Source organism: Falco peregrinus, chromosome 10, assembly GCF_023634155.1.
Source record: "Falco peregrinus isolate bFalPer1 chromosome 10, bFalPer1.pri, whole genome shotgun sequence".
Classification (NCBI taxonomy): domain Eukaryota; kingdom Metazoa; phylum Chordata; class Aves; order Falconiformes; family Falconidae; genus Falco; species Falco peregrinus.
This window is the reverse complement of record NC_073730.1, coordinates 19,180,038-19,203,047: the sequence shown is the minus strand read 5'-3', so window position 1 is coordinate 19,203,047 and position 23,010 is coordinate 19,180,038. Positions and strand designations below refer to the sequence as shown.

Genomic DNA, 23,010 nt, shown 5'->3' with positions numbered 1-23,010 from the left:
CCAGAAGAGCAATTTCTACTTTCAGAAGTGTCCCACTTCGCTCCCCTCAACCTCCAGTCACCATTTCTTAGCGGACTGTAAAATAACCAACTGCACTGTGATACCAATGCACTTTAAAAACACCCTCTGCCTCTGCCTATCTAGGGACCGACTGTTTGAAATTCATCATTTGATGACAGAAGCAAGGGGCACATCTCATTCCTGTAGCCCAGCCATCACCAGAGACCACAGTACATGTTCAATGTGAAAGTGCATTTCACATTACTGACCAGATTTCAAGAAAATATCACTTTTGAAACAGTCCAGTGAAGCTATAAACTCTGAATGTAACAGGAAGCAGAACACAGAGCAGTGGTGTGACAGCAAGCCTGAAGACAGCGTTGGATTTAGGGGGAAGAGTAATTTGCTTTAAAATGTGACCTTAAAACCAGCAAAATACCTGGAAAAATGCTGCCCCAAAGTCTCCCAGGAGGCTTTTGTAACTTAGTTTATGTTATTCTTCCCCCTCAACACGCCTTTCATAGTATTTTTTCTTTACGAAGCGGGACATTCAAGTCAGTAACAAATATCCAGGGATGGCAAAGGCCCAGAACTACAGACCCACTCCTCCTGCACACTATTGCTATGCTTTCTAAGAGCAAAAACAGAAGAAGGATTACCTGTGTAGTAACCATAAGTATCTTCAGAATCTGCAAAACCAGTTTCCACGGTATTTGATGTCTTGCTCTGTATTTTTCACATGGGTTCATGAAGTAAAACTTCAAATCCTCCTTCAGGGCCGCCTCTTTTAGATCTAAATCTGACTGAGCCATCATATTTCTGCCATAAATAATGTTAATTAGAAATCAACAGAATGCTTTGACAGACAAGTTCCTCATATTGCAGTTTCACCTCTGCTCACCACACGACATAAAAGGTCTGTAACAGTCTTCTGTTTGTTTTACAGCAAAATGCAAGAAATTTCCCTAAAATCACATCATTTAAAAAAAATAAAAATCATTCAATCACATTAGATCAAAACACAACACTTACACAACTGTTTCTCAGGAAACAGGCATTAAATAAAAGGATCTGTAACGCTAATAGGTTTAAGAAAGAAAGGCATGTAGACTTGCTAAGCATTTCAAATAGAGCCACTGTTAACACATTTCTCTGAATAACCCACATTCTACCATGAGAAAAGGTGTCTTCAAGACAGAGCAACCAGAGCAGGCTTCACAGCATGCTTCTTTTATGAACACACACCTTTAAGGGCTAAACTCATAGGCATTTATTTATTTAAATATCTAGGCATGTATAAATCCAACGAACAAGCACGGAGGACTTTTGTTATAAGCATCTTAAATCACTCTAAGTTTCCCCCTCTCAACTGAACAGGACATTGAAAAACTTTCCCCTTCTCCTAATCTTTTCAACCCTGTTTTCCAGTACCATAATTATCAGAACTTTCCTACTTCACACTAAGATCAGAACCAAACTTGTAATTTTTTTCCCCTCCCTCTACGTGTTAAGGTAGAGCAATCATATCTGAAACTGGCTACATTAGCCAATTATCAGCCCCATTTACCACCCAGAAGATTACTCCCCATGTTCTTAATTTTATAAAAGATAACATTTTCTCTCAAGGTCAAAACCAAAAGCATTTGATTTCAAGTTTTCAGATGCATTCTTACTTCTTTGAGTCCTCACTTGTCTGAAGTATACAGGTATTTAAGCCCAAAGCGCAGACTGCAAAGCACATTTGATTTGCTAGAACAAGCTGTCTCACAAGGAGAGAAACGAGAGTTAAAAAACACAGCAAAGTCTACAGACGCTGTGATGTTTCCTCATAAGAGGAAGTGAGAAAACAACAAAAAAAAGTATTCTATTTTAACATTAGGAGTTCAAAGGTTATCTTGATTATACAGCCCTAAATCAATCATTCATGAAGATGACAGGTGGTGGGCTGATTTTTATTTTGAGACAGTTTCAAGAAAAACAAACTGCAGAGTACATCCCTATTTAAATTTATCATTAAAAACATACTGAACTAGTTTTAATAACGTTTCAGATATAAACACTTTGAAAAATTTAAAGACCTCTGACAGAAAAGCACATGATATAGCTGTGAGTGTCTAAGGAAACTGGTACATATGTACTTAAGTCCCGCACCGACACCCAAAGACAACACTGCTCCTGTACCAGCTTCTCTTGAACAGGCAGAAGCATTTTCGTGGGTACACAGCAAACAGCACCTAACCCAAAGCAAAAGTCATAGCAGTAGGTGGGAAAGAAAGAGGAAATGGAGCAGGTTTAACCTGGATCTGGTCAGTATTTACAGCATGAAGGTATGACACAAGAACCACTCCAGGACCTGGGCAAAACCCTCCCCTAAGCTTCTAATAAAAGCACATCAGAACTGACAGAACTTAATAAATACATCAACCAAACTTTATAGCAAACACTGTTTCCTTTGATATTCAAATACATTTCACAGAAGATGAAGTTTTTTCCAAAGTTGGCTTTCAAGCCCCTACAGCTATTTTAAAAACTTGATGCTGAACAATAACAATACTTCCACTTTTACACAACCCTCACTTTAACTTTACAGGCTAGGGATTATTTCCACTGATGTCTTTAGCTTCCTTTATTAATTAGCTGTAGAAACTGTGAGTAGGAAGTTCAGCCAAGGAAAGCAACATACTTTTTCAACTTAAGATGAAGAGATTCAAGCCTGTATCACTGTTGGACTTTGTCTTCGAATAAAGAACAGGCATTCTCTGGTATAGTATTTAACAAATAATTCATTTGGCAATAGGTGAGATATGGCAATTGTTTTCCACTCCATTTGCTTCCAGGATAGATTCAAAATAACATCCGAACAAAGTACATTAAAACTGCAGAACTAGAAATGTCAACCAAAGTATTAAGGCAGCTAAAAAACTCGCAGTGATTAATGGTGACTTACTACATTTACTAACATCTAGCTCTACCAACTGCTTATTAGCCTAATCATCTAAAAATAATCCAAAGCACCTAGCTCAAGACAGAGTAACGGAGCAATTTGATTCAGACACTGCACTGTAATTAACATTGCTCAACAGGTTTCCATAGCACATTTTGTAAAGCACTGATACAAGCAAGTTTTGTGAATGCAGACCAGAGCTACTATGCATGCTTAAATACATATCTAAATGTCATCGAGTTGTGTGTTACAGATAATAATTGTTACTAATTCAATTCTAAAAGCTGCATTCCTATAGCCACCACTGCATTGCAATACCGTATCTGGTAAGAAAACCTACTGTTCGGCTAACATGTTGCAGTGAGGCACTTTAAGCTCAGTGTTCTATTGAAGAAAGATGTGCTTCAACAGCAATGACTACGACTTACAGTTACCTACTTCGTCAATACGTAGCTCTTCACCTAGCAGAAAAAAGCACCATTGAATCAAGTGGCTAAAAAGCCACAGAGCATAGATCCGCTTTTAAAAAGAAAAAAAAAAAAGGTAAATGAGCAATTCAGTAGAGGAGCAACACTAACAGTGTCCGTCAGAGCTCCGTATTAACGACACTTACCTGCTTGAGCTCTAGGTCTTAAAGAGGTATTAACCAGATGGGGGGGGGGGGGGGGGGGGGGGGTGGAAAAAGATATCAAGAGAGTCACTGAGCTGAGTTCTACACATGAGACCGGGCAACCCCAGCTGCACCTTCACCGTCTTTCGCCAAGTTCAGGACTCGCCAGGGGCGGGCATCGCCCAGCGCTCTCTGCAGCGCGCCCCAAGAACGCCGAGGGACCCCCTCCCCGCCGAGGCTGCACCCCCACCGGCAGCGGGCAGGGCCCAGGGCACCCGCAGCTCCCCCGGGCCCGCGGGACGCACCGAGCCCCGGGGGGGGGGGGGGGGGGGGGGGGCGGAGGGGAGGACCGACCCTGTGCGGCGGAGGTAGAGCCCGGCTCGGCGGTAACGGCCCCGGCTGGCGGCCCGCCCGGCTCCCCTCCGGAGGGCACCGCGGGAGCCCCGCGCCACCCGCCCCCCGGTGCCGTTACCGCGGTCCCGCACGGCCGCCGTGCCCCGCCCGCGCCCCGGGGCGCCCCGCTCCCGCTCCCCGGGCGCGCTGACCCCGGCGGGCAGCGCCGCGCCCCTCCCGCCCCCGCTCACCCGCTGGCGGCGGCGCGCCCGCCGGGCAGGTACTTCAGGGAGATCTCCATGGGGGCCGGGGGGCGCGGGGCTGCGGCAGACCCTCGGCGGCGGGGAGCCGGCGCCGCCACCCGAGCGGCCTGGGCCGGGCAGCCCCGTCCCACCGCCCGCCAGCCCCGCGCCCGGCCGCGCCGCCTTTATGGGGCCCGGGCGGAGGAGGGCGCCCCGCCGGCCACGTGCCTGCGCCCGGCCACCGCAGGTGGGGCTGCCGCGGCCCCCTCCCCCCCCCGCAGCCCCCGCTCCCTCCGCAGCAGCCCCGTCCCCCCGCAGCAGCCCCCCTCCCCCCGGAGCAGCCCCCCTCCCCCCCCCCGCAGCAGCCCCCCCTCCCCCGCAGCAGCAGCCCCCTCCCCCCCCCGCCGCAGCCCCCTCCCCCCCCCCGCAGCAGCCCCCTCCCCCCCCCGCAGCAGCCCCCTCCCCCCCGCAGCAGCCCCCTCCCCCCCGCAGCAGCAGCCCCCCTCCCCCGCAGCAGCCCCCCTCCCCCCCCCGCAGCAGCCCCCCTCCCCCCCCGCAGCAGCCCCCCTCCCCCCGCAGCAGCCCCGCTGCGCGGGCGCCGGGCGTGGGGCGCGGGGGCCGCGGGGCGGGTGCGGGGCCGGATCGGCTGCCACGGGGCTGGTGGCTCTGCAGGTCCGCAGGTCCCTCCGGGAACGTGCTGTAACGGGGTTAATGCAGACCCGCGTGTCCCCATCTCCAACGCGGGCTCATAAGGGGCCGCGCTGCAGCCCCCGGCCCGCGGCGGGTGGCCCCGTGGCACTGCCGGCCTGCGCTCGATGGATGCTGCCCGTGGTAACAGTCACGTTGTTTAAGGAAGAAGAAGGAACAAAAGCCCAAACAAACATCAATGTGCAGTGACAAAATGAGCAGCAGGAGCGTGTGTCGGCTCGTGCATGGAAGTTTTCATAAGGCTTTCTCCGAAGCATCTGGTGTCAGCCACTGCCTCAGGCAGGAAGATGCTCCCAACAGGTGCGATCACAGTTTTGGTCTTGCACAGCAGCATCTGTTTTTCCCATCCTCTGCCAGAGATAAATTAATGCCTTTCCATATATTTTTTTTTTATCAGAAAGGTATGACCATATCTGGACTTTTATTTCTTCCTCTTTTGCATGCACGCTCTTTACCTTGAGAATATGCTTTGGTCCAACATGGAAACTGGTAGTTAGAAAAAAGTATGGCCCCCACCTCTTTCTTCCCCTCGGTGTAATTTCATTCTGTTAAGAGATCTGAGCTCTGCTGAAAACAAGAAGTTCTCACTACCTGAGCATATGCAAAACATTGGCATGGAAATGAGCCTTGGTATGAAAACAGCTATTACCCAAGTTTAGGCCCCTGCATCTTATTTTCATGAGGAAATACTGACTATCAATACTTTTCAGGCAACTCTTTCCAGAGACCAGTGAGAATCAGAACAAAGGAATTCTCTTACCCCTCCACACCTTCTTGGGCAACACTGAAAGCCCTGTTTTCCATAGGATGGTGTTTTTAGGCATAATGAGTTTATCTGATGCTTTATCTACTTCTTTGCTCTCCCCACCTGCATTTTACAGTTCTGTCTGTGTCTGCTTAATTGTATCAGCATCAAGATACTGATGTCTCCAGGACGCAGCTTTACATGCCTTTCTAGCATTACTGAAGTTGAGATCACTGATACCGTTGAAGTCACAAGGTTTGTTTTAGAATAAGATCGTTGTCACACTTCTTGGTTCTTGGCTATGCAAGGCCATAACCAGCACATCATATATTGACATGAAATAAGATCAAAAAGCTCCACGACCACGCAGGCAACAGCAGCAACCACAGATCTCCCGGCTGAGGAGCTGTGCTGCACCTCAAATGCAGCCAGTAGGCTAGAAAACACAGCACTGACTGGTGAGGTCTCAGGTGAGCAAAATACTCAGGCAAATGAAAATCCGGAACACCGAGGATCAAGCAGGTCAAAAAACCGGACAGCAGGCGCTTAAATTGCCAGCAGCACTACTGAGGCAAACAATACATGTCTGAGTGTCTGGTTTTCTTGAAGAATGAAATATAGATAGGTGTCAGATAAGTAATACAAGCAGCATTTATTTTTCCAGTCAGAACAGGGCATTTTGAGCAGGTGTAAGCCAGGAACCTTTCAGGGTATTGCTCTTCTTTCCCCCATGTAACAGCCTGCACCCGTGGCCAGAAATATGCAATTGCTGCTCTGTTAACCTGTTTAGCAGTTGTCCCTTCTTTTCCTTCCACACCATCCTATCCTAGACTTTACATATCCTTCTACTTTTAGATAGCCCTCCCTCCTGGCTTCACACTGTGACCCTGCCCATTACTGTTTGGCATTCCTGATAGTGTTGAAAGTTGCCTTTCATCAACTCTTTCCTCCCCAAACCTACACAACGGTCAGCAATGCTCAATTAAAAGCCGTGCAGTCCAGCAGAAGTAGTAGAGTGTGGGTTTCCACTGAATTTCTGCACCTCAGTTGATTGACTTTTTAGCTGTAGCACAAGCACAGGTCATCACTTAAAGACCCTTAGCACAGATTGCACTGCAAAACAAGCTTCACAGTGAAGTTTGCCCTTCAGGCAACACAAACCAGTCTTCAGTGGAAGATTTCTCCTATTAGGAGTTGAAAGAATCTATACATGGTATCCTTTTCTACTTTGGCATCACCCATGATAGCTTTCCATGCATTATGCTCACAATGCAGGCTTCTATTGTGGTTTCTCCCTGCTTCTGTAAAACTTTGTAAGAATTTGATATTTTAGAGCTCTCTCAAATTTTGTTGAAATTTGTTGCCATTTTCCTAAGTTAACAGTCATCAAGCATATGCTCTGCCTCTTTTTTAAGTGAAATGAGACTACTACTTGCCTTATAACTTGTTGGCAAACAAAGTATTCCATACCTGTTTACAAAATGCACCTGCATTTTGAGCAGACTATTAATCTTAGCTTTCTCTTAACTCTGTGTGAGAAAGCCTTGCTAAGAAGTCAGCCTTCTGCATTTCAGGGATCCTAAAGTGCTTGCCATCCTTGTCAGAATTTCTTTCAGAAACTATTTTAATACAACAGTGATGTGCACATTATATATTGAGCGTTGTTGGAGATCCATAAGGAGTTTAATGTGTCAACAGAAAATGCAGTCACTTAATAATTGCTTTCTGAGGCAAGATTGCCTAGAATCTCCTTGAAAAGCTTCAATCTTAGGGACTGTTGGAAGACAAGGACCTCAATACAGGAAACTTTCAGGTAATGTGAATAATCTCTTCTGCCTACACCTTGCACTTAGTTTGCTTTGCTGACTTTGAACTTCGTGCAATGTACAGGACCATTTTTAGTGTAAGGTTTAATACTTGCTTATTTGTTTCTATAGCAAACCGAAATGCTGTTAAACAGGATCAGCTGGGAACAAGTCCTTACCAGGGTCCACAGGGACTATCCTGACTACAGGAAACACAAGTTCGCACACTCTCCACACACTGTTTCATGCCAGCAATTGCATATTGCTCTTAACAAATAAATAAATAAATAAATAAAGCGCTCCTATATTCCTCTATTAACCTGGCAACATATTTACTCTTAAGATGGATACTGACGCACACAATACTTAATGCAGCTGAAAGTGTTTATTGTAGCACATTTATAATGTGTAAACCTTCAGAAAGAACATGATTAGTGTCCTCCACCTTTGTGCACAGCATTATACGTTGTCACACACAGCTATAGGAATGTTGCTCACAAATGCAAGTTATCTAAAACATGCTTCCCTTTGGTTTTCTATTTTGCTCCCAGAGTGAAAAGACTATAGAAAATAAGGCATCCACTAAATGGTATCATACTCAACAAAGTATATAAACTAAGTTGTCAAAACTGAACTTTTATAAGATCTAATGTTTCAGACAGCTACTAACAGTACCAGGTTATTAGGTTGGTGGGAAACATCCAATTTCTAAAGTGTGGGCAGAGATGATGCTCAGAGATGTATCTTCTGTGTATTTGACTTAGTTTGCACTTCAGGTTAATGCCTGTGATACTGAGTGCTAGGTTGGTGTTCAAAGTTGCAGTTGTCCAGCGCTGTTTCTACTTACAGTTGAAAGTTACTGCATTTCTAATCTACTCATAATCTAGCCAAGTCTCTGAACACATACAGCTTTTTAATGCCCTTTGCATTCTAGTGCAATTTAACTGAGGAAACAAATAGAACAAAGCTAATAAAAAAACAACCCCCCCAAACCCCTGAACTAGCAGTGAGAGTGCCTAATCAGAAAGACTTGAAGTTTATCATAAGCTTCTTCCACAGGGTTACACTGTTTTTCAAGAAAAGCAAATTCAGTCTTTAGGTATAAGGTCTTCCACCAGCTCCACTGTCCAGTTCTTGCTATGTGTGCTGCTTTAAAGCCTCCATGACACAATCCCACAACCCATCAAATATGTTAACTACAACCTGTACAGGAAAGGGGAAAGAAGTTGTCAGGGGCGTGCATCAAAATAATAGTTTCATTATACAAGGAGCCTTAAAAATGCATTTGAACTATTTAATTACTAATGTGACATGCACTGGTAAGAAACTCCTATGAACCACCATAAAATATTTTGAACATGTGAAAGAATTAAGAGAAGCCTTGTGTGTCCTGTAGGACCGTATGACTATTTTAAGGAGCAGAAGCCCTAGAACAGGTAATGCAACATTCTGCTGAAGGTACTTATTTATTCCTGCAGATGATTTGTTTCAAAGTAAAACCGAAAGACCACTGTACAGAGCTAATGGAGCAATGGCCAGTATTCAAAGGTAACTGCAAAGTCAGCCCCTGGTCTAGCTTCTAGAGAAAGAAACACACCATTTCCAGATGAAAAAAATCTTTTAACACTAACATGCATACGGTAGGAGGCATGCATGTGGATCGAGGCATTTGGTACCAGGATAAAAATCATCAAAGAGCAGGTAATCCATTTAGGAAACAAGCCTCTGAAACAAGGCACTTAAATGCCTACAGCTCTTTTCAAGTCCAGGGTGCTGCTGGATGCCCAATGGTCCTGAAGAAAATTGCTTGAAAGTAACCAAATTTTCCTTTTCAAATGTTCTTCTAGAGTCCCGTGCCTCACAGTCAGTGGGAAAAGCATTAGTATTACATCCCCATCCTGTCCCAGCTCACGCTGGGTTTCTTACCTGGTTAAACTGAGAGGTGTGTGCAGAAAAGGAAATATTAACATGCCCATGCCCTTTACCCAGGAGCAAGATGCCCTGCTCTGCTTCGTCCGACACTTCCATCTCCAGTAAGGCACTCAGTCAGAACAGTGGCTCTCTGCTCTGGACTGGCTCACAGCAGGCTCTGTTGCCTCCCTATTCCAAAATACGTCCCCATCTCCTTCCCCTCATAAATATATTCTGTGTGGCATATAACAATATAGCACACCAGAAAAGTCCAATACAAGGAGCTACAAATACCTTTGATCTTTTCAGTCAAGCTGCAAATATTTCAAGGCTTCCCCACCAAGGGAGCCTTCAGCAAGACTCAGAGTTGCTGCCAGCCAGGTTAAATATAAACCACATATCCTGCAAGCAGTATTCCTGAAGGAACAAAACTTCAAGTAACTGAAGCATTAAGCTCTCCACAGCGAAAGTTAGGCAATGCTTTTCCAAGTGTTTTGGTAGTATCTTAAATTGCATGCTGTCTTAAAACCTTGGCAAGCTGATTTTGTCTCTAAGTTTCAGGCCTTCTACCATTTAAGTTGGGACACCTTACTGCACGTTATCACTAAAAAGTGGGTGAGAAGACACTGAATGAGTTCTGCAAGTTCTGCCTATTACAGTGAGCACAGGAAGTGTTAATGCTTACACATTATACATATGGGGTTCCCAAGTTACTGGATATATTACCTAACTTTCTGTACTGTTTTCATGTTAAGGGATTCTTGATTTAAAAGTACCCTAACCTCTCCTAAGGAGTTTGTTGGCTGCAGGCATTTTGCTAAAGTGCTCCATTCTAGAGCATTAGAAATAGTTTGGGACATTTTTTTAGGGGGAGGTGGGGGTGGTATCCACTCCACTCCCCAAAATTTAAGTACTCTTCATAAACATTATACCAGGGACATTTTGTGGTGGGTTGCTTTTGCATATACCTTAATGTCTAATTTTAATATAGGTACATACCATTACAACAACAGAAGAGAGATGCAGAACTCTCCTCCTCTAACCTGTACCTTCCAGAGTTTGGTAAGTCTTTGCACTGAGATATAAATCTCTGAAGTTCTGTCTCCGGAAAGCCGTCTTGCTGGTAGTGCTAAAAATTGACATTTAGTTAAACATTTAACAAAGCTAAAACACACAACAATCCACATCCTCCCCAGACCACTTTTCAGATGTTGCTCTAGCCTGAAATCAGAGGATTCACAGAACAAAATATGAAGTTACTGCTCTTTGTCGATATTTAGCTTCTGTCAGAGCAGGAAATCAGACAGGCTTGTAAGAAAACTGAAGCAGGGAGGGATTAAAAACCTGTCTTCATCACTCTACAGCCTCAAGAGTAGCCATTACATTTATTCTTAATGCATTTTTACTGCAAACAAAAAGTAAGAGTCCATGCTTACCTTGACAGTTTCATACGTATCTGTAATAAGTGCAATGAAGAGACTCAGCACCATATAGATGAACAGACTGATGAAGGAGTAGAGGTAGATCCTACTGAATAACCAAACCAAGTAACTTTTCTGCTGCATTTTTGCAAAGGTGGCAAACATGTCATCTCCATTGATCAATGAAAAAAGGCATTCGGAAACCATGTTCAAAGAACGAAACTAGAGAGGAGGGAAGAAGACAAGTACATCCATCGCCACTTTATTTGGATCCAAAGACTGTACATAACACAAAGAAGATACACAGCTGATGACTGGCTGCCTCAGATCTCTTTTTACACCCAGGGTATGACAAGGTGGAAACAGTAAAACATTTGAGGAATGTAAACATGCACATTCAATTCAGGCAAGCCAATTTAACTTTTAAAAGGGATAAGGATAAAATCTCCAAAGCTTTAGTCTGACACCAGGGTTCTGCAAGATGAAAATTATTTCTCAAAATACCAGCATGTGATTGGGAGTCACAGCAGCTTCCACTTCTGACTCAGAGCTTTCATAACTCAAGGAAAGTCAGATTGAGTCATGGAAGTCAGACTCCTCAAACAAAGCAGCAGCATCATGTTGAAGATGCACTATTTTTATATTAAGGGAAGCCTTGACATGTAAACTTAGAAGACAACAGCAGTAATCTCTCATTTGTTTGGAATCCATTCTGTTATTCAAGTTGTCTTTTTTCATGTTAAGTATATTACCTTCACATGGTACGGTCCCAGTACAATCCATCCACAGAAACAATAGCCCAGGTAGATCATAGCAGCACAACAGCAGAACCTCATTACGTTGGGTAATGCTGCTCGCAGTGTTAAGATGAGAAGCTGCACAAAGCAATGCAAACCGTTAGAATTCAACCAGACGTCTCTTCCAGTCCTCTTATAGCAACAAACAGAATAAATACCAACAGCATGAAGATCTCAGGAGATCCTTACATTATACTTCTGAAAGAAACCTAGGTAGCGAATGACTCCAAGCCACACAAGCATAGTGGATGTTCCTAGGAGTATGCTACAGACATCATAACTTGTCAGACTCTAAAAAACAGAAGGAAAAAAGAAATCAAATATTATAACAACTGACAGGCTCTACATTGTGACTCTCATTACTACAAAGATCTGTTAAGAAACATTGTTTCCCCTGGCAATCTCTTCCATTAAAAATTAGTTTCAGGCAATGTACATTAAAGAGCAGAAGTCCCACCAAAGAGCAAGGGCACTTTCAAGTGTAACTCATTTCACTTGCCTTTACATAGGGCAGTTTGTAAATAGCCTCTGACAAGACAAGCCTCATTTGGAAGACCTAGAGGGCAGCTGCACTGCAGGTACAGAGCCACCCCTCTGTGCCTGTCTCACTGGGACCTGCAGAATGGCACTGCAAACTATGCTGCTTCCAGACCCGTGGCAACTGCTTCTGGAATCTGCATTGACAGATTCCCCAGAGCTCAGGAATCTCTCCACTGCATCACAACGGACCGTGTAGACATGACTTTAGAACCGCAGAGCAAAGAAGGTTCTTCCAGTACATAGGCAAAGCAGGTTTTAAAAAATAGCATGACTTGTCAGCAAAGCTCAGATAAACACTAAGGAGGATCTTGTTAGGTAGCCAGGAACTGTGAGGTGTAGAAAGTTATCAAGGACAAGACTAACTAGCTTCTAATTAATTCTAACTGGAACTTCATTTATATTTTATTGGCACTTCACTGGTTTTTTTCCACCTGTACACACTGGCCTGTTTCCATTTGAGTTAGCATATACCCTGTTCCCTGAACTGCAGCTCTGCTCTGAAACAGATCATGCCAGCTTACTTGAATAAGTTCTTACTATTTTGTGTTTTTATTCCTCTACGAGTTGGCTAATCTTTTATATCAGCGTAATTCATTTACAGCTTGACAAAACACAACTTTAGGCTACTTCAATATGAACTCGTTATTCAGCCACTGGTTTTCACACAGTAATATGGAACAAAATCTTGTTCTTATGGTCCACAAGTCTTGCAAAATTAAGTGAAACGTACCTGTAGAGAAGAGTTTTAGTAAAATTCTCTCTTAGAAAAATAACATACATAAATAAATGTATTTATATATATATAAGATACCGGAATCCCAAATGCAGGATCTTACTCCAGTCTTGTTCTCGTCTTCTCTTCTCCCAAAGCAGGATGGAGTTACCTCTTATCTTAGCCAACTTCCTCATAGCTTCTTTCTATTCCTAAGATCTGAGTTTATAGTTCCTAAGGTAAGATAAGGCAATTTGTACAGGGTGTTTATGATCGTCAAGCTGTCACCAGATGGATTTCAGACCCATCCCTTCATCACTACTGTCCAAAGTCTGCGGTGTTGCAATGTCACACTTCAAAGTCTGCTACAGATTCGGTGAAGAACAACATTATCTAAATATTAGAGTGCCTCAGCATAGCATATTGTAATAATTTTTCTTCCCTAATTCTGGCTGCACATTATATGTTTTAGAAAGACTTTTTTTCTATATCAAGTTTATTTTAGAAATGGAAGGCCCAGAACCTGGCTGTGACTGACCATTATGTACATGCTGGTAACCAGAAGCTGGAAAGGCAGCAAAGTGATGTTTAGGAGAGAGTCTCTGTGCTAGTTAGACACTAGTTAAATGGGGAACAGAAATTTAAATGCTAAATTTTAAAAAATCCATCAAACAAGCAAATATAAGTGGTCCTAAATAGGCAGGAGAGGAAGTCCACAGTCTTAACTTTCAGAGATGAAGTTCAGTTTATTCCTTGGAGTCACAAAGGAGCAATGATAATTGTAAGTATAATAACTAGTGATATCTGGAGTTTTTAAATCTCACAACTGGAAACTACACATTTCAGTTATAATTCCAGAGGAGAAGATAGGAGTTTTAAAATTTCATGCCACTCAGAATCAAGTATAGATGGCCTGAAGTCCTCCGAGATATTTAAACCTAGCTGGGACAGAAACAATCAGTTTTGCTTCCACCTGACAGTATGAAAAGCTTACCTTGGCTTGTATCTCCATCTTTAGAGTTGATCCAGCAATAGTTAGGACATCACTAATCATAATCAGGATATACCACCCATTGACAAATTCCATTTGATCACTGAAAGATACTTCTTTCTTATAATAATATAGGAAAAAGCTTACAAATTCCTAGGGGGAAGGAAGAAATAAAAAATTTAATGAGACTAAAACAAGATGTGAAGGCTTCCCAAGGAAAGAGTTATACCCACCCTTTGGAGCTGAACTCCTTTAACCACTGATCGTGTGCAAAGGACCAAGGAAGCCAGACAAGTCAATATCACAAAAGCATCGAAGATCATCATGTAATGAGTGTTCTTTTGTACTGCAAGGACAAAAATGTACATGTTTATAGTCTGATGCATTTCATCTTGCTGACCGTCTTGAGTATTGAAGTAAGAGGCAAGTTTTGATGTTAACTATGATTATACAACTGAATTAAGAAAAATCTTAGCATTTTCCCCACAAAAGTTTATCTGACATATTGTCACAAGAGACACAAGTGCATCTGCACTACAGGTACCACTTCAGTTCATTTAGGAAGGTTGATACCACATCGAAAGCATACCAGAGCGTGAGTGCTTCTTAAAGCCCTGCAGAACTAGAGTGGGAGTTGCCCACTTTATAAGCACTGGAATGGCCTTTGCAGTGACAGAACTTATTAAAAAAAATTTAAAAAAAACATGTCTGGAACTTTAGAGTGTATATCTTCTCTTCCAGACCAGTATTTGACTATCAGATAGGTTTTCTGACCTAGAACAGTGCAGATAATTTGCAGTGCTGCTCAGCTAGCCAAGACCAACATTGAACTAGACAGGAGTTCACCATCACTTATGTTACTAAAATTCATATTTTTCATCAACTAAATCTACAACTACACCTCTTTTGGGGTTTTATACCTATCATACTGCTGAAACTAGATGAGGCAGTATAAGGATTAGATTTTTAATGCTAAAAGAGTGATTGAGGAAAACAACGCTAAATTGGCAAGAAGGTGCAGCAATTCTCCCAAATTGGATACTGAAGTTCTAGTTGACATCACAAACTGCACTACTCAGAAAAAGCCCACCTACTTCTTGCTTATACCAAGGTTACTAATACATGTGCTGTTGCCATTTTAGTTTTGCCATGTAGTCCAGAACACCAACGACTTATTATTGTCCAATTGCAATCATTACCTTTGTATTTTCCCTTGGCTTTCAGAAGATAATACAGGGTACTCCAGGAAATTATTTTGAAAACTGTTATGGAGGCAATCTACATAGAAATCGAACGTGGATTATAAGGGAAGCCTGGTATCAAAACCGCCTTGCACTGCTAATCTGTTAGAGACAGCATGCCATCTGGTGTGCGTTTGTAACACAACAGCTAGCAAAGCTAGTTGATAAAAGGATATGCATTGCGTAAGTGGTGTGGTTTGTACTCTGTGATCCGTTTCGTTTAATTCCCCAAAATTAACTCCAGTCTGGATCTTTAAAAACAAACAAGCAAACCTATTTCACTTTTTTTTCACTACCAGCTCTTCATTTCCTAATGTAGGCATAGCAAAGGGGAAAGTAGCAAAGTAGAAAAATGGACCTGATTCATCCTATTGCTTATTTCAGCAAAAAATTAAAAATTAAGTGGAATTTAGAGTCCTGGAAAACTCCTGACTTTCAAAGAGATTGTTTTCTCTAATCAAAAAAGATCTCAGACAATGTTTTGACCAGACCAAAGAGCTGCCAAAAAAGGGTGCTCTTGTGAGTAACTGCTTAAGACAATATAACCATACTGGGTGTCTCAGTTACACCCAAATACACGCCAAACAACATTTAAGCAGCAGTCAGAAGTGTTTCCAGCCATTCCACTCTAGCAAGCCTTAGCAACAGTGCCTCCTTATCATCTTTCCCGGTGCTATGTCCTGAAATAAGAATGAATCAGTTTCAACTTTCCACTGCTATCATGTGTCCTTCTGTTGCCTGGTGCTAGAACAACAGTTCACGGCCCTACCTTAAGCAATGAGCAGCGTAAGTTCGGTAGCCAAAGCTAGAAGGAAGCATGGTAACGTGTGGAAAAATATTGGTTTGACAGTGCCAATGGTGCAAGGTTTGAGAACTTCTAAGGAAAGCAATGGTGTGGCTGGGTTCCCAGGATTTCAGATCAGAGCTTGAAGAACATAATTGTTTAGAAAATCAGGTTTAGAGGGCACTCACTAGAAAATGTACGTCAAGAGTCCCTCATCTTTTAATAAAGAAAATGGTTAACAAATATTGTGCTAGTGTGACAAAAGTTTAGCATGAAAATTTGAACACATTTATGTCACTTACTTGATCCAGAAACATGCCAGTCTTTACATTCCCTGATCGCTATGTCGTTGTCTAGACTTATTTTAATTCTTCCACTGTGTGCTTTATTATCAAACACTATCTGTATTAACAACAACCAAAAAAAAAGTGCATGTCTTTAAAGTTAAACCATTACATATGTAGCATACTGTATTGCTAAGCTTGTATAATGATTCAGAACAATTCTCCTAGGGGAGAAGTTACAAACCTTGTTTAAGCTTAATGTAACTCCAGTTCATTCAAATAAACACTGTCAAAGTGAAAGACAAATCTGGTAAACCATGTATTTGCCACAAATTGCTTGATCAACTAGATACTAGGTGAAATTCTTTTGAACTACAGCCCCATTCCTCTATGATCTGAAAACAACCTTTCCTAGAAGGATCTCTCTAAAGAGGTTTATCCTTTCATTGCACTTCAGATGAATTAGAGCGCAGAAGGCTGTAAGCCAAGTCAGTGCTTCAGGACCACACCACAAGCACCCAAAACTGAACCTCCCAGCCACAGCTGGTGGGTGTTTGGAGGGTACACTAGGCCATGACAGAGTAATCCAGGCACCGCTGGGGACCAGTCAGTGGTGCCCAGCACTTATCAGAAAACATCTGCACTGACTGTGTATGGTAAACCAGTGAGAACGATCTCTCATTTCGAACAGAAAGACACACAGCAGGCTTCCACGTACCCGCAGACTGAAATCGTAACAGTCAGGGAGCTCATGGTGACGAACGGTCTGGAGGTTGATTGCCTTCAGGTTGAACATGAGCTGCACCGTCACCAGTCTGCAACAGAGCTTCGGATTAGCTTTTCACAGGGAAAATGCATGAATACCCCAACACAGGGGGTGCTGATTCCTCCTCACCTGTGGAAATCCAGAGTGAAATTCAAATTGTGCTTTCCCACTGTTGTGCTGTCTAACGGCGACGTTGGCTCAATGTACAAGCAGTCTGCAATGGATAAGTACTCACAACAACATCTCATGGGTTATCGTGCCCTTTAACTGTATCTGCCTTTCCCATGCCCGAGGCTGTAAAGAGCTGTTGACTATACCAGACAAGATAGCATGCTTAAGTGAGGAGTCATTTGGGAAGCTAGCTGACAAATACATTGGCTTCCCTCAATACCAGCCAAGTTACTCATCATGAATTCACAGGGAAGGCTCCTGAAATTAGCCCAGAATACAATATTAGATGTCCATCAGTGCTAACAGCTCATCACTTGTTTTGTGGCAGTGGACACGAAAGACTGTTACCTTGGAGGTGAGGGCTAGAGGTCAGTTATACAGTAGTTTTCTTACCAGTTTTGGCTGCTAGTAAATTCAATACAGATCATGTAATAGGACTACACAACACTGTGGGATTATTTTTTTCTTAAGAATTTATCCTCCCAAAGAACTGCTATAATAGATTAGGTTCATCACCAGTCACAATCTCTGGGTCTATATCAAAGGTGTCGTTTCCAGGACAGATGATTCCTCGCTTGTAGAACTGCTGACACACGGCCAGAGGTGTCTCTTCTGCTCCCTTCTTCTCATAAGCATGGTTTCCAATGGAGATGTTGGGCAGCTGTAAGTACTAAAGTTCAGAACAGACAGACACGCTGACTTATATGGCAACAAAACCGTTAATCTCTAAAAAAACCCCAAAACCAAAAACTAAACTGAGAGAAGTTTGGATCTGTGCCATAACCCATCTTTTTTATTTAAAAGGTCACCCAAAGAACTCTGAAAACTACACCACACTACAAGCAAGTCATCAAATACTTCAAGGTATTTGACAGAAACACTAAGTGCAGGACTTGGATCTAAATACCTTGTTGTGTATCATTTTTCTCTCTTTACAATCCTTACTGGAAAGCCTAATTTGTTACTTGCAAAGAACTCTGGCTCAAATCCAAGGGCTGCATTTAGTGCATAATTAGCATGTTGATTAGCTTTAAGGGTGTCACCACAAGTACAATCCTCTGGCAATGACAGGAAACCTAAGTGAGTTGACACTCTGGTCTTCAGCAACTGGCCCAGAAGTTCAATTTCAGACACCATCAGGGAAGGTGGAAAAAGAAAAGGTATCCAGGTAAAAAGCATATATATTGTATATATTGCAGCAACATCCTTACCTGGTTTATTGCAAAGAATATCTGGTCATAGACATCTGTTTGTGTGTATACAGCATAGGTATCATCCATTCTGTCCGTGTATCCTTTCAGGAAGAGATGTTTGAATGCAACAGTGTTCTCTTCTTTGAAAGCAACCACCATTTGATTGCTCAATCCGAAAACAACCAGCTGAAAAAGACATATTTCCTGTTCAAAGTTGGCTTCTGGATTAACATACAAGTCCTGTCCTACAAACAGCCACTCTTTTGTCATGATGGTAGATACGGCAGTTACACACAGGCTGCTTACTCCTTTTCACATCTGGTCAAAAGAAAGTTTGACTTTAAGGAAACAATGGGTTTCAAGAATGTTCCTTTAACATGTTTACCAGCATCTTGGCCAAGGACTCTCATTTTTGCAAAGAAAAGGATACCATCTCAAATTCAAGCTACCTATATAATGTTACACGTGCTTTGTGAGTTCAGCTTGACATTAATATGATTTGCCTTGGGGAATATCAGTGTCCCTCAGCCAAAAAGGCAGGACAGGACTTAACCAGACCCCACTTTGAAGTCCTTACTCCGGTGCACAAAAGGCGAATTGAGGACAACTTAGAAAACCAAACATCTCTTCCTCATGTTTCAGTGAAAGGTGCTTTGAGAATAACTGACCAAAACTGTGCTTGTAACAGGATAACCTCTAACTGTTCACGAAAAGCATAAAACCCTCCTAGCTACTACCCAGGCTCTAAAAGGTTTCTAGAAAAATGTGATGTAGTGTTTGTGGGAGCTCACAATTCCCTTCAATGACTATTGTTTCACTAGTGTCAGGAGTGTTGTAAAGAAATTCATCAGAGATAAGTCTGAATCGGTAGTCTACAGATTAGTTTTATGGCCATGATGCATAATGGATATGTAGGTTTTGGTAAGAATAATTCGGTTACAGAGATACTGAAATGCTTTGTGGGCGATCTCATCATGCAGGCATGCAGGAATACACCAGCAAATCAACAGTGCTAGGATTGCATTACCTATGGGCAGATTTTCTCTGAAAAGGCTAAATCAGCATTAGTTTCTTTTTTATTTAGGTTCTTCCACCATCAATTTTTTTTTCTAGTTGCAAAATGGGACAGATGACAATCAGGGAATGATGATACATTTAAAACTGAAGCAGTAAGGGATACAAACATGCTGCCAGATGTATAGCAGGAGAACTATTCATGCAACTGTGGCAAACATGCTGACACCACCATAAAGGTAAACCACATGTGGGCAACTCTGAAGGACCATCATCTGAGGTATTAGAAAGGTTTTATGAAGGATCTTCATCCTCCTTGACCACAGAACTTAGACAAACAACTGTGTTTTGTGCAGCAGGTAAATGGGTTGTATGAAATTTCTGGTGCAAGGCTGGGTGAGAGGAAGAGTGGGGCAGAACTTCTGGGTTTTTTCCAATACAAGAGTGCGTATACCATACACAAGATACAAGGAAACATCACTAAAAGGCCACCAATTTCAGTTCGTATCACTGTGATATTGAAAGACAAGCCACTGTTTCTTCCCTTGAACACAAACACACCCAAAGTGGAGATGCTGGGGGGAACAGATGTATGATGCCATCTTTTGCAGGGGAAGGAAAAAAAAAAGTAAAAACATGGTTTCTCTCATCTCTGTTCTTCGGAAAGATCTTTTTTTCAGTCAATATTTTTAGGAGAAAATTATGCCAGCTGAGATCTAAGATACATATATGCAACTACGACAGTTTTGTGTTCTATCCTCTGCCTTTCTCTGCACCGCACCATGAACAGCATTTGTCACCTGCATTCATTTGACTTCCCATGAGCTAAGAAGAGTCCCTGCTTCCATACTCACCTGAACGGTAACCATTGCTATTTTGAGTAGTTGAATCCCAAGTTTCCAAGGTTTCCTGCCCCGGGCCCAGAATTTCTCACATGGGTTCATGAAGAAGAATTTTAACTTCCTTCTAAGCTGGTCTTCCAAAAGCCCCTCCTGTGATACTGACAGGTGCTGTTTGTAGCTGCAAAGATTTTCATCATCGTAAGCACTGCAGCTGCTCACAGCCGCTTCAGGATTTTCCATTTCTGGAATGAAAAGAAGGTCCATGTCGGCTGGAAAACATGCAAGCATGAATACAGTAGCATCAGATCGGCCTGCACTGACAACCTGGACTCCAAAGATGTTTATCTTCTGTGAAAGGCACTTGCACACTACACTGAATTTAGGACCTACCTCATGATACTCCACATGTTCCGCAGAACCCAAAGAGAAGTCTGGACAAGCTCTTAAATTTGCAGATAGGATGTCACAACATTTATTTAATAGTGGAATTTCTGTCCCTTTGGAATTATGGAGTCACTTGCAGAAAACTTCATCATCTGTCCCTTGCCAACAACATTACATATGCAAGACATCCTGACTCATTTCCTTCTGAGGAGGATACTCCAGAAGAGTATCAAAAGCCTCTCATGAGCATTCACTTTTCTGGAAAACTTGCCTACTTCTGTAGCTAGTATTTTCCCCCAAATCTAAAAGCTTGCTGTCCAGTCCTTGAAAGAAATGGAATTTCCAAGACAGCCAGCAGCTTTCTTAGACATTACTATTACCATCATTCCCTCTTGGAAATGGGGACCCAGCATGCCAAATTGCAATCCACAAATTACCTGAGCACATTAACTTGTCATTTAGCAAGATTACATCTATTTCTTTGGCCATAAAAGACAGAATGCAAACCAATGGTGATCATGAACCTAACAAAAAGACCAAAAGGTAATTGTATTCAAGCACTGTGATTAGCTGAAGAGGCTCACATTTTAGATGAGTATGAGGGGAAAGATTAGAAGAGAACCTTATAAACACAATTTGAGACACTACTCTCTATAGTATTGAATGTGTTTAGACATTAATCTGTTGCTGACTTCACTGACTCACAAGTATGTTATAAATGCTTTAGAAAGTACTTAAGAGGTAGCCAGGAATATCTACTTCAAATAAAATATTGTTGACATTAAAACCAGAGGAGACAGGCTAAGTTGTGAATAAATGTAAAGATGCGCCATATGAGACAAGTCTATTTTAGTTTACCTAAGAAAATATAAGTCAAAGAAAAAATCATCACTAAGATTAATTTTTTAAAAAGTGTAGGTCACATGCCCCCCCAGCAGCCCACACACACCAGAACACCAGCCCGCTCTCAGACACGATGCCAGCCCTTCCATTTCCCCCGCTGTCAGAGGGAAAGAAAAGTTTTCAATCAGCAGTTTAATACTAAGAATAGGCCCATTAATAGGCTTAAAAATAGGCCAGCTCCGCTTCTGTCAGGTCTCCATTGCCCTGTGGGATACAGTGTGCCACAGGTCCCACTCATTTATTTACAGCGGATCCGTCGCTTCTAAGTTAAGCCTTACTCTGATACTGCGATATTCGGGTCCACGGATGTGCTTGATTTAAAAATCAAAATAAAAAATTTTAAAACGTCTTGACCTCGGGGTATCGGCTTGAGCAGACGTTCCAGGCAAACATGACACACCGGCGGTATTTTCTCTTTAAGCCGGGCGGAGACCCCGCGGGTCCCGGCGCCCCCTGCCCGGCGCAGCGCTGCGGACGGGCACAGCCGGCACGGGGGTGGCGCCCCCGCCGCACGGCACCGGCCCTTCCCCGGCAGCCGCCGCTGCCCGCCCCGCCTGCCCGGCCCCGCGGAGCGCCGCAGGCCCCGCCCCGCCCGGGCTCGGCGCCGGTGCACCCGTCCCGCAGCCGTGAGCTGCCCCCCGCGCCCCCCAGCACCGCTCCGTGCTTTTGGAGACAAGGCTCCGGCATACCTGCCGCCGGCTCACGTCGCTGCCGCGGGGGTCCCGCTGCTCCCTGGGCTCCCGCCCACGCAGGCAGCCGGGCCGGGGGCCGAGGGGGCGGCCGTGGGGGCCCGCTGCCCGTGTCCGCCCTCCCGGCTCCGCGGGGCAGGGCGGGGGGCTCCGCCGGCCTCCGCCAACCTCGCCGCAGCCCCGGGCCCGGGCCTCTGTCCCCGCCCGCCTGCCCCCTGCCGCGCCGGGCGGGCTCTCGGGCGGGGGGTGCCGGCTGCAGGTTTGTTAACTGGGGCTCCTGCGTCGGCAGGAAGAAAAGGCAGCGCGTGCCTTGTAATTAGCGGTGCCCCATCTCTAATGAAACCGCGCCGCTCAGGCCACAGCGCTGTATTGTGAAGAGCCGAGCGGGACGCCTGCCACGCTCGGGTCATCGCACTTAGGCGCAAGGAAGCCGTTACGGTTGTTGGCCGGGCTCCAAAGCGCCGCTCTCATCGCCGGGCCGTGGCCGGCCTCAGCGCCCCGCGGCCACCAACCTGCGGGTCGCTGTCCGGGGGTACGGCCCGGGCCGCCGCCACTGCGCCCCGCCACCGGCGGCTGCCGCGGGGACACACGCAGGCGCTGGCGTGGAAAGAGACGGTAAAACAAGGGCGACGCAGACCCAGGGAGAGCAGCGGGCGTTTTAAGAGGGGGAACCTCCCGGCTGTAGAGAGAGAAATGGAAAACGGGTCCCTCCCGCTTACCACGAGCAGGGCGGGTGGTCCTTGGGGTGCCACCAAGGACCAGCGCTGGGTGCTCCGCAAACACAGCGGGAAAGGTACTCCGGGGCTCCCTGTGTGTTGCGTTGCAGCACAGCAAACGCAATTGCCTTTATGCATCAAAAGCGCGAAGGACGCTGCACACCCGTCCTCGTATCACCACATGGCACCGAATCACCCAAACCTCCTCCCCCGCGGGAGACGCCCCCCGCTGCCGCCCCCCGCGCCCAGCAGGCCCCGCTCCCC

At 44.2% G+C, this 23,010-nt stretch overlaps 2 protein-coding genes across 19 annotated transcripts in view; both read right to left on the bottom strand.

The window, feature by feature from the left end:
• MCOLN2 (mucolipin TRP cation channel 2) overlaps positions 1-4,312 on the bottom strand; it is a 31,164-nt gene extending 26,852 nt beyond the window's left edge. For 2 of the 8 annotated variants that reach the window (XM_055815328.1, XM_055815331.1), the window contains exons 1-3: positions 4,139-4,273; positions 1,674-1,759; positions 660-819 (exon numbers count right to left, since the gene is read on the bottom strand). In XM_055815328.1, the coding sequence (XP_055671303.1) occupies positions 660-819; positions 1,674-1,741 (228 nt within the window). In that variant the 5' untranslated portion in view covers positions 1,742-1,759; positions 4,139-4,273. Of the gene's footprint in view, positions 1-659; positions 820-1,673; positions 1,760-3,557; positions 3,805-3,908; positions 4,057-4,138 lie in introns of those variants that run through there. The other 6 variants (XM_055815329.1, XM_055815324.1, XM_055815325.1 and 3 more) reach the window with 6 other exon arrangements.
• Positions 4,313-7,753: 3,441 nt separating this feature from the next.
• On the bottom strand, positions 7,754-22,938 carry MCOLN3 (mucolipin TRP cation channel 3). Of its 11 annotated transcripts, XM_027788142.2 has the most exons (15): positions 21,620-21,809; positions 20,876-20,962; positions 20,067-20,323; positions 18,217-18,384; positions 17,522-17,675; positions 16,964-17,048; positions 16,787-16,883; positions 16,087-16,186; positions 13,993-14,105; positions 13,763-13,912; positions 11,706-11,807; positions 11,472-11,594; positions 10,735-10,941; positions 10,298-10,427; positions 7,754-8,590 (listed from the first exon to the last, which is right to left on the bottom strand). In XM_027788142.2, exons 2-15 carry the CDS (start codon positions 20,925-20,927, stop codon positions 8,580-8,582), a joined length of 1,749 nt encoding a protein of 582 aa, XP_027643943.1. In that variant the 5' UTR covers positions 20,928-20,962; positions 21,620-21,809; the 3' UTR covers positions 7,754-8,579. The 11 variants fall into 11 exon arrangements, with proteins under 11 accessions (XP_027643943.1, XP_027643942.1, XP_055671806.1 ...); XM_027788141.2 differs by lacking the exon at positions 21,620-21,809 and adding an exon at positions 22,750-22,938 and having other exon boundaries at positions 7,754-10,427; XM_055815831.1 differs by lacking the exon at positions 21,620-21,809 and adding an exon at positions 22,750-22,938 and having other exon boundaries at positions 7,754-10,427; positions 20,067-20,296.
• Positions 22,939-23,010: the final 72 nt, after the last annotated feature.

What these genes read in the sequence shown, in the direction of transcription:
- MCOLN3 (XM_027788141.2), bottom strand. Translation starts at nt 20,927, where the DNA reads ATGGCCAAAGAAATAGATGTAATCTTGCTAAATGACAAGTTAATGTGC. An exon ending in AGATGGAGATACAAGCCAAG is followed by an intron (nt 11,808 to 13,762) that starts GTAAGCTTTTCA and finishes TCTGTTTTTTAG; the next exon opens with AGTCTGACAAGTTATGATGT. An exon ending in GTTTCTTTCAGAAGTATAAT is followed by an intron (nt 11,595 to 11,705) that starts GTAAGGATCTCC and finishes TGCTTTGTGCAG; the next exon opens with CTTCTCATCTTAACACTGCG.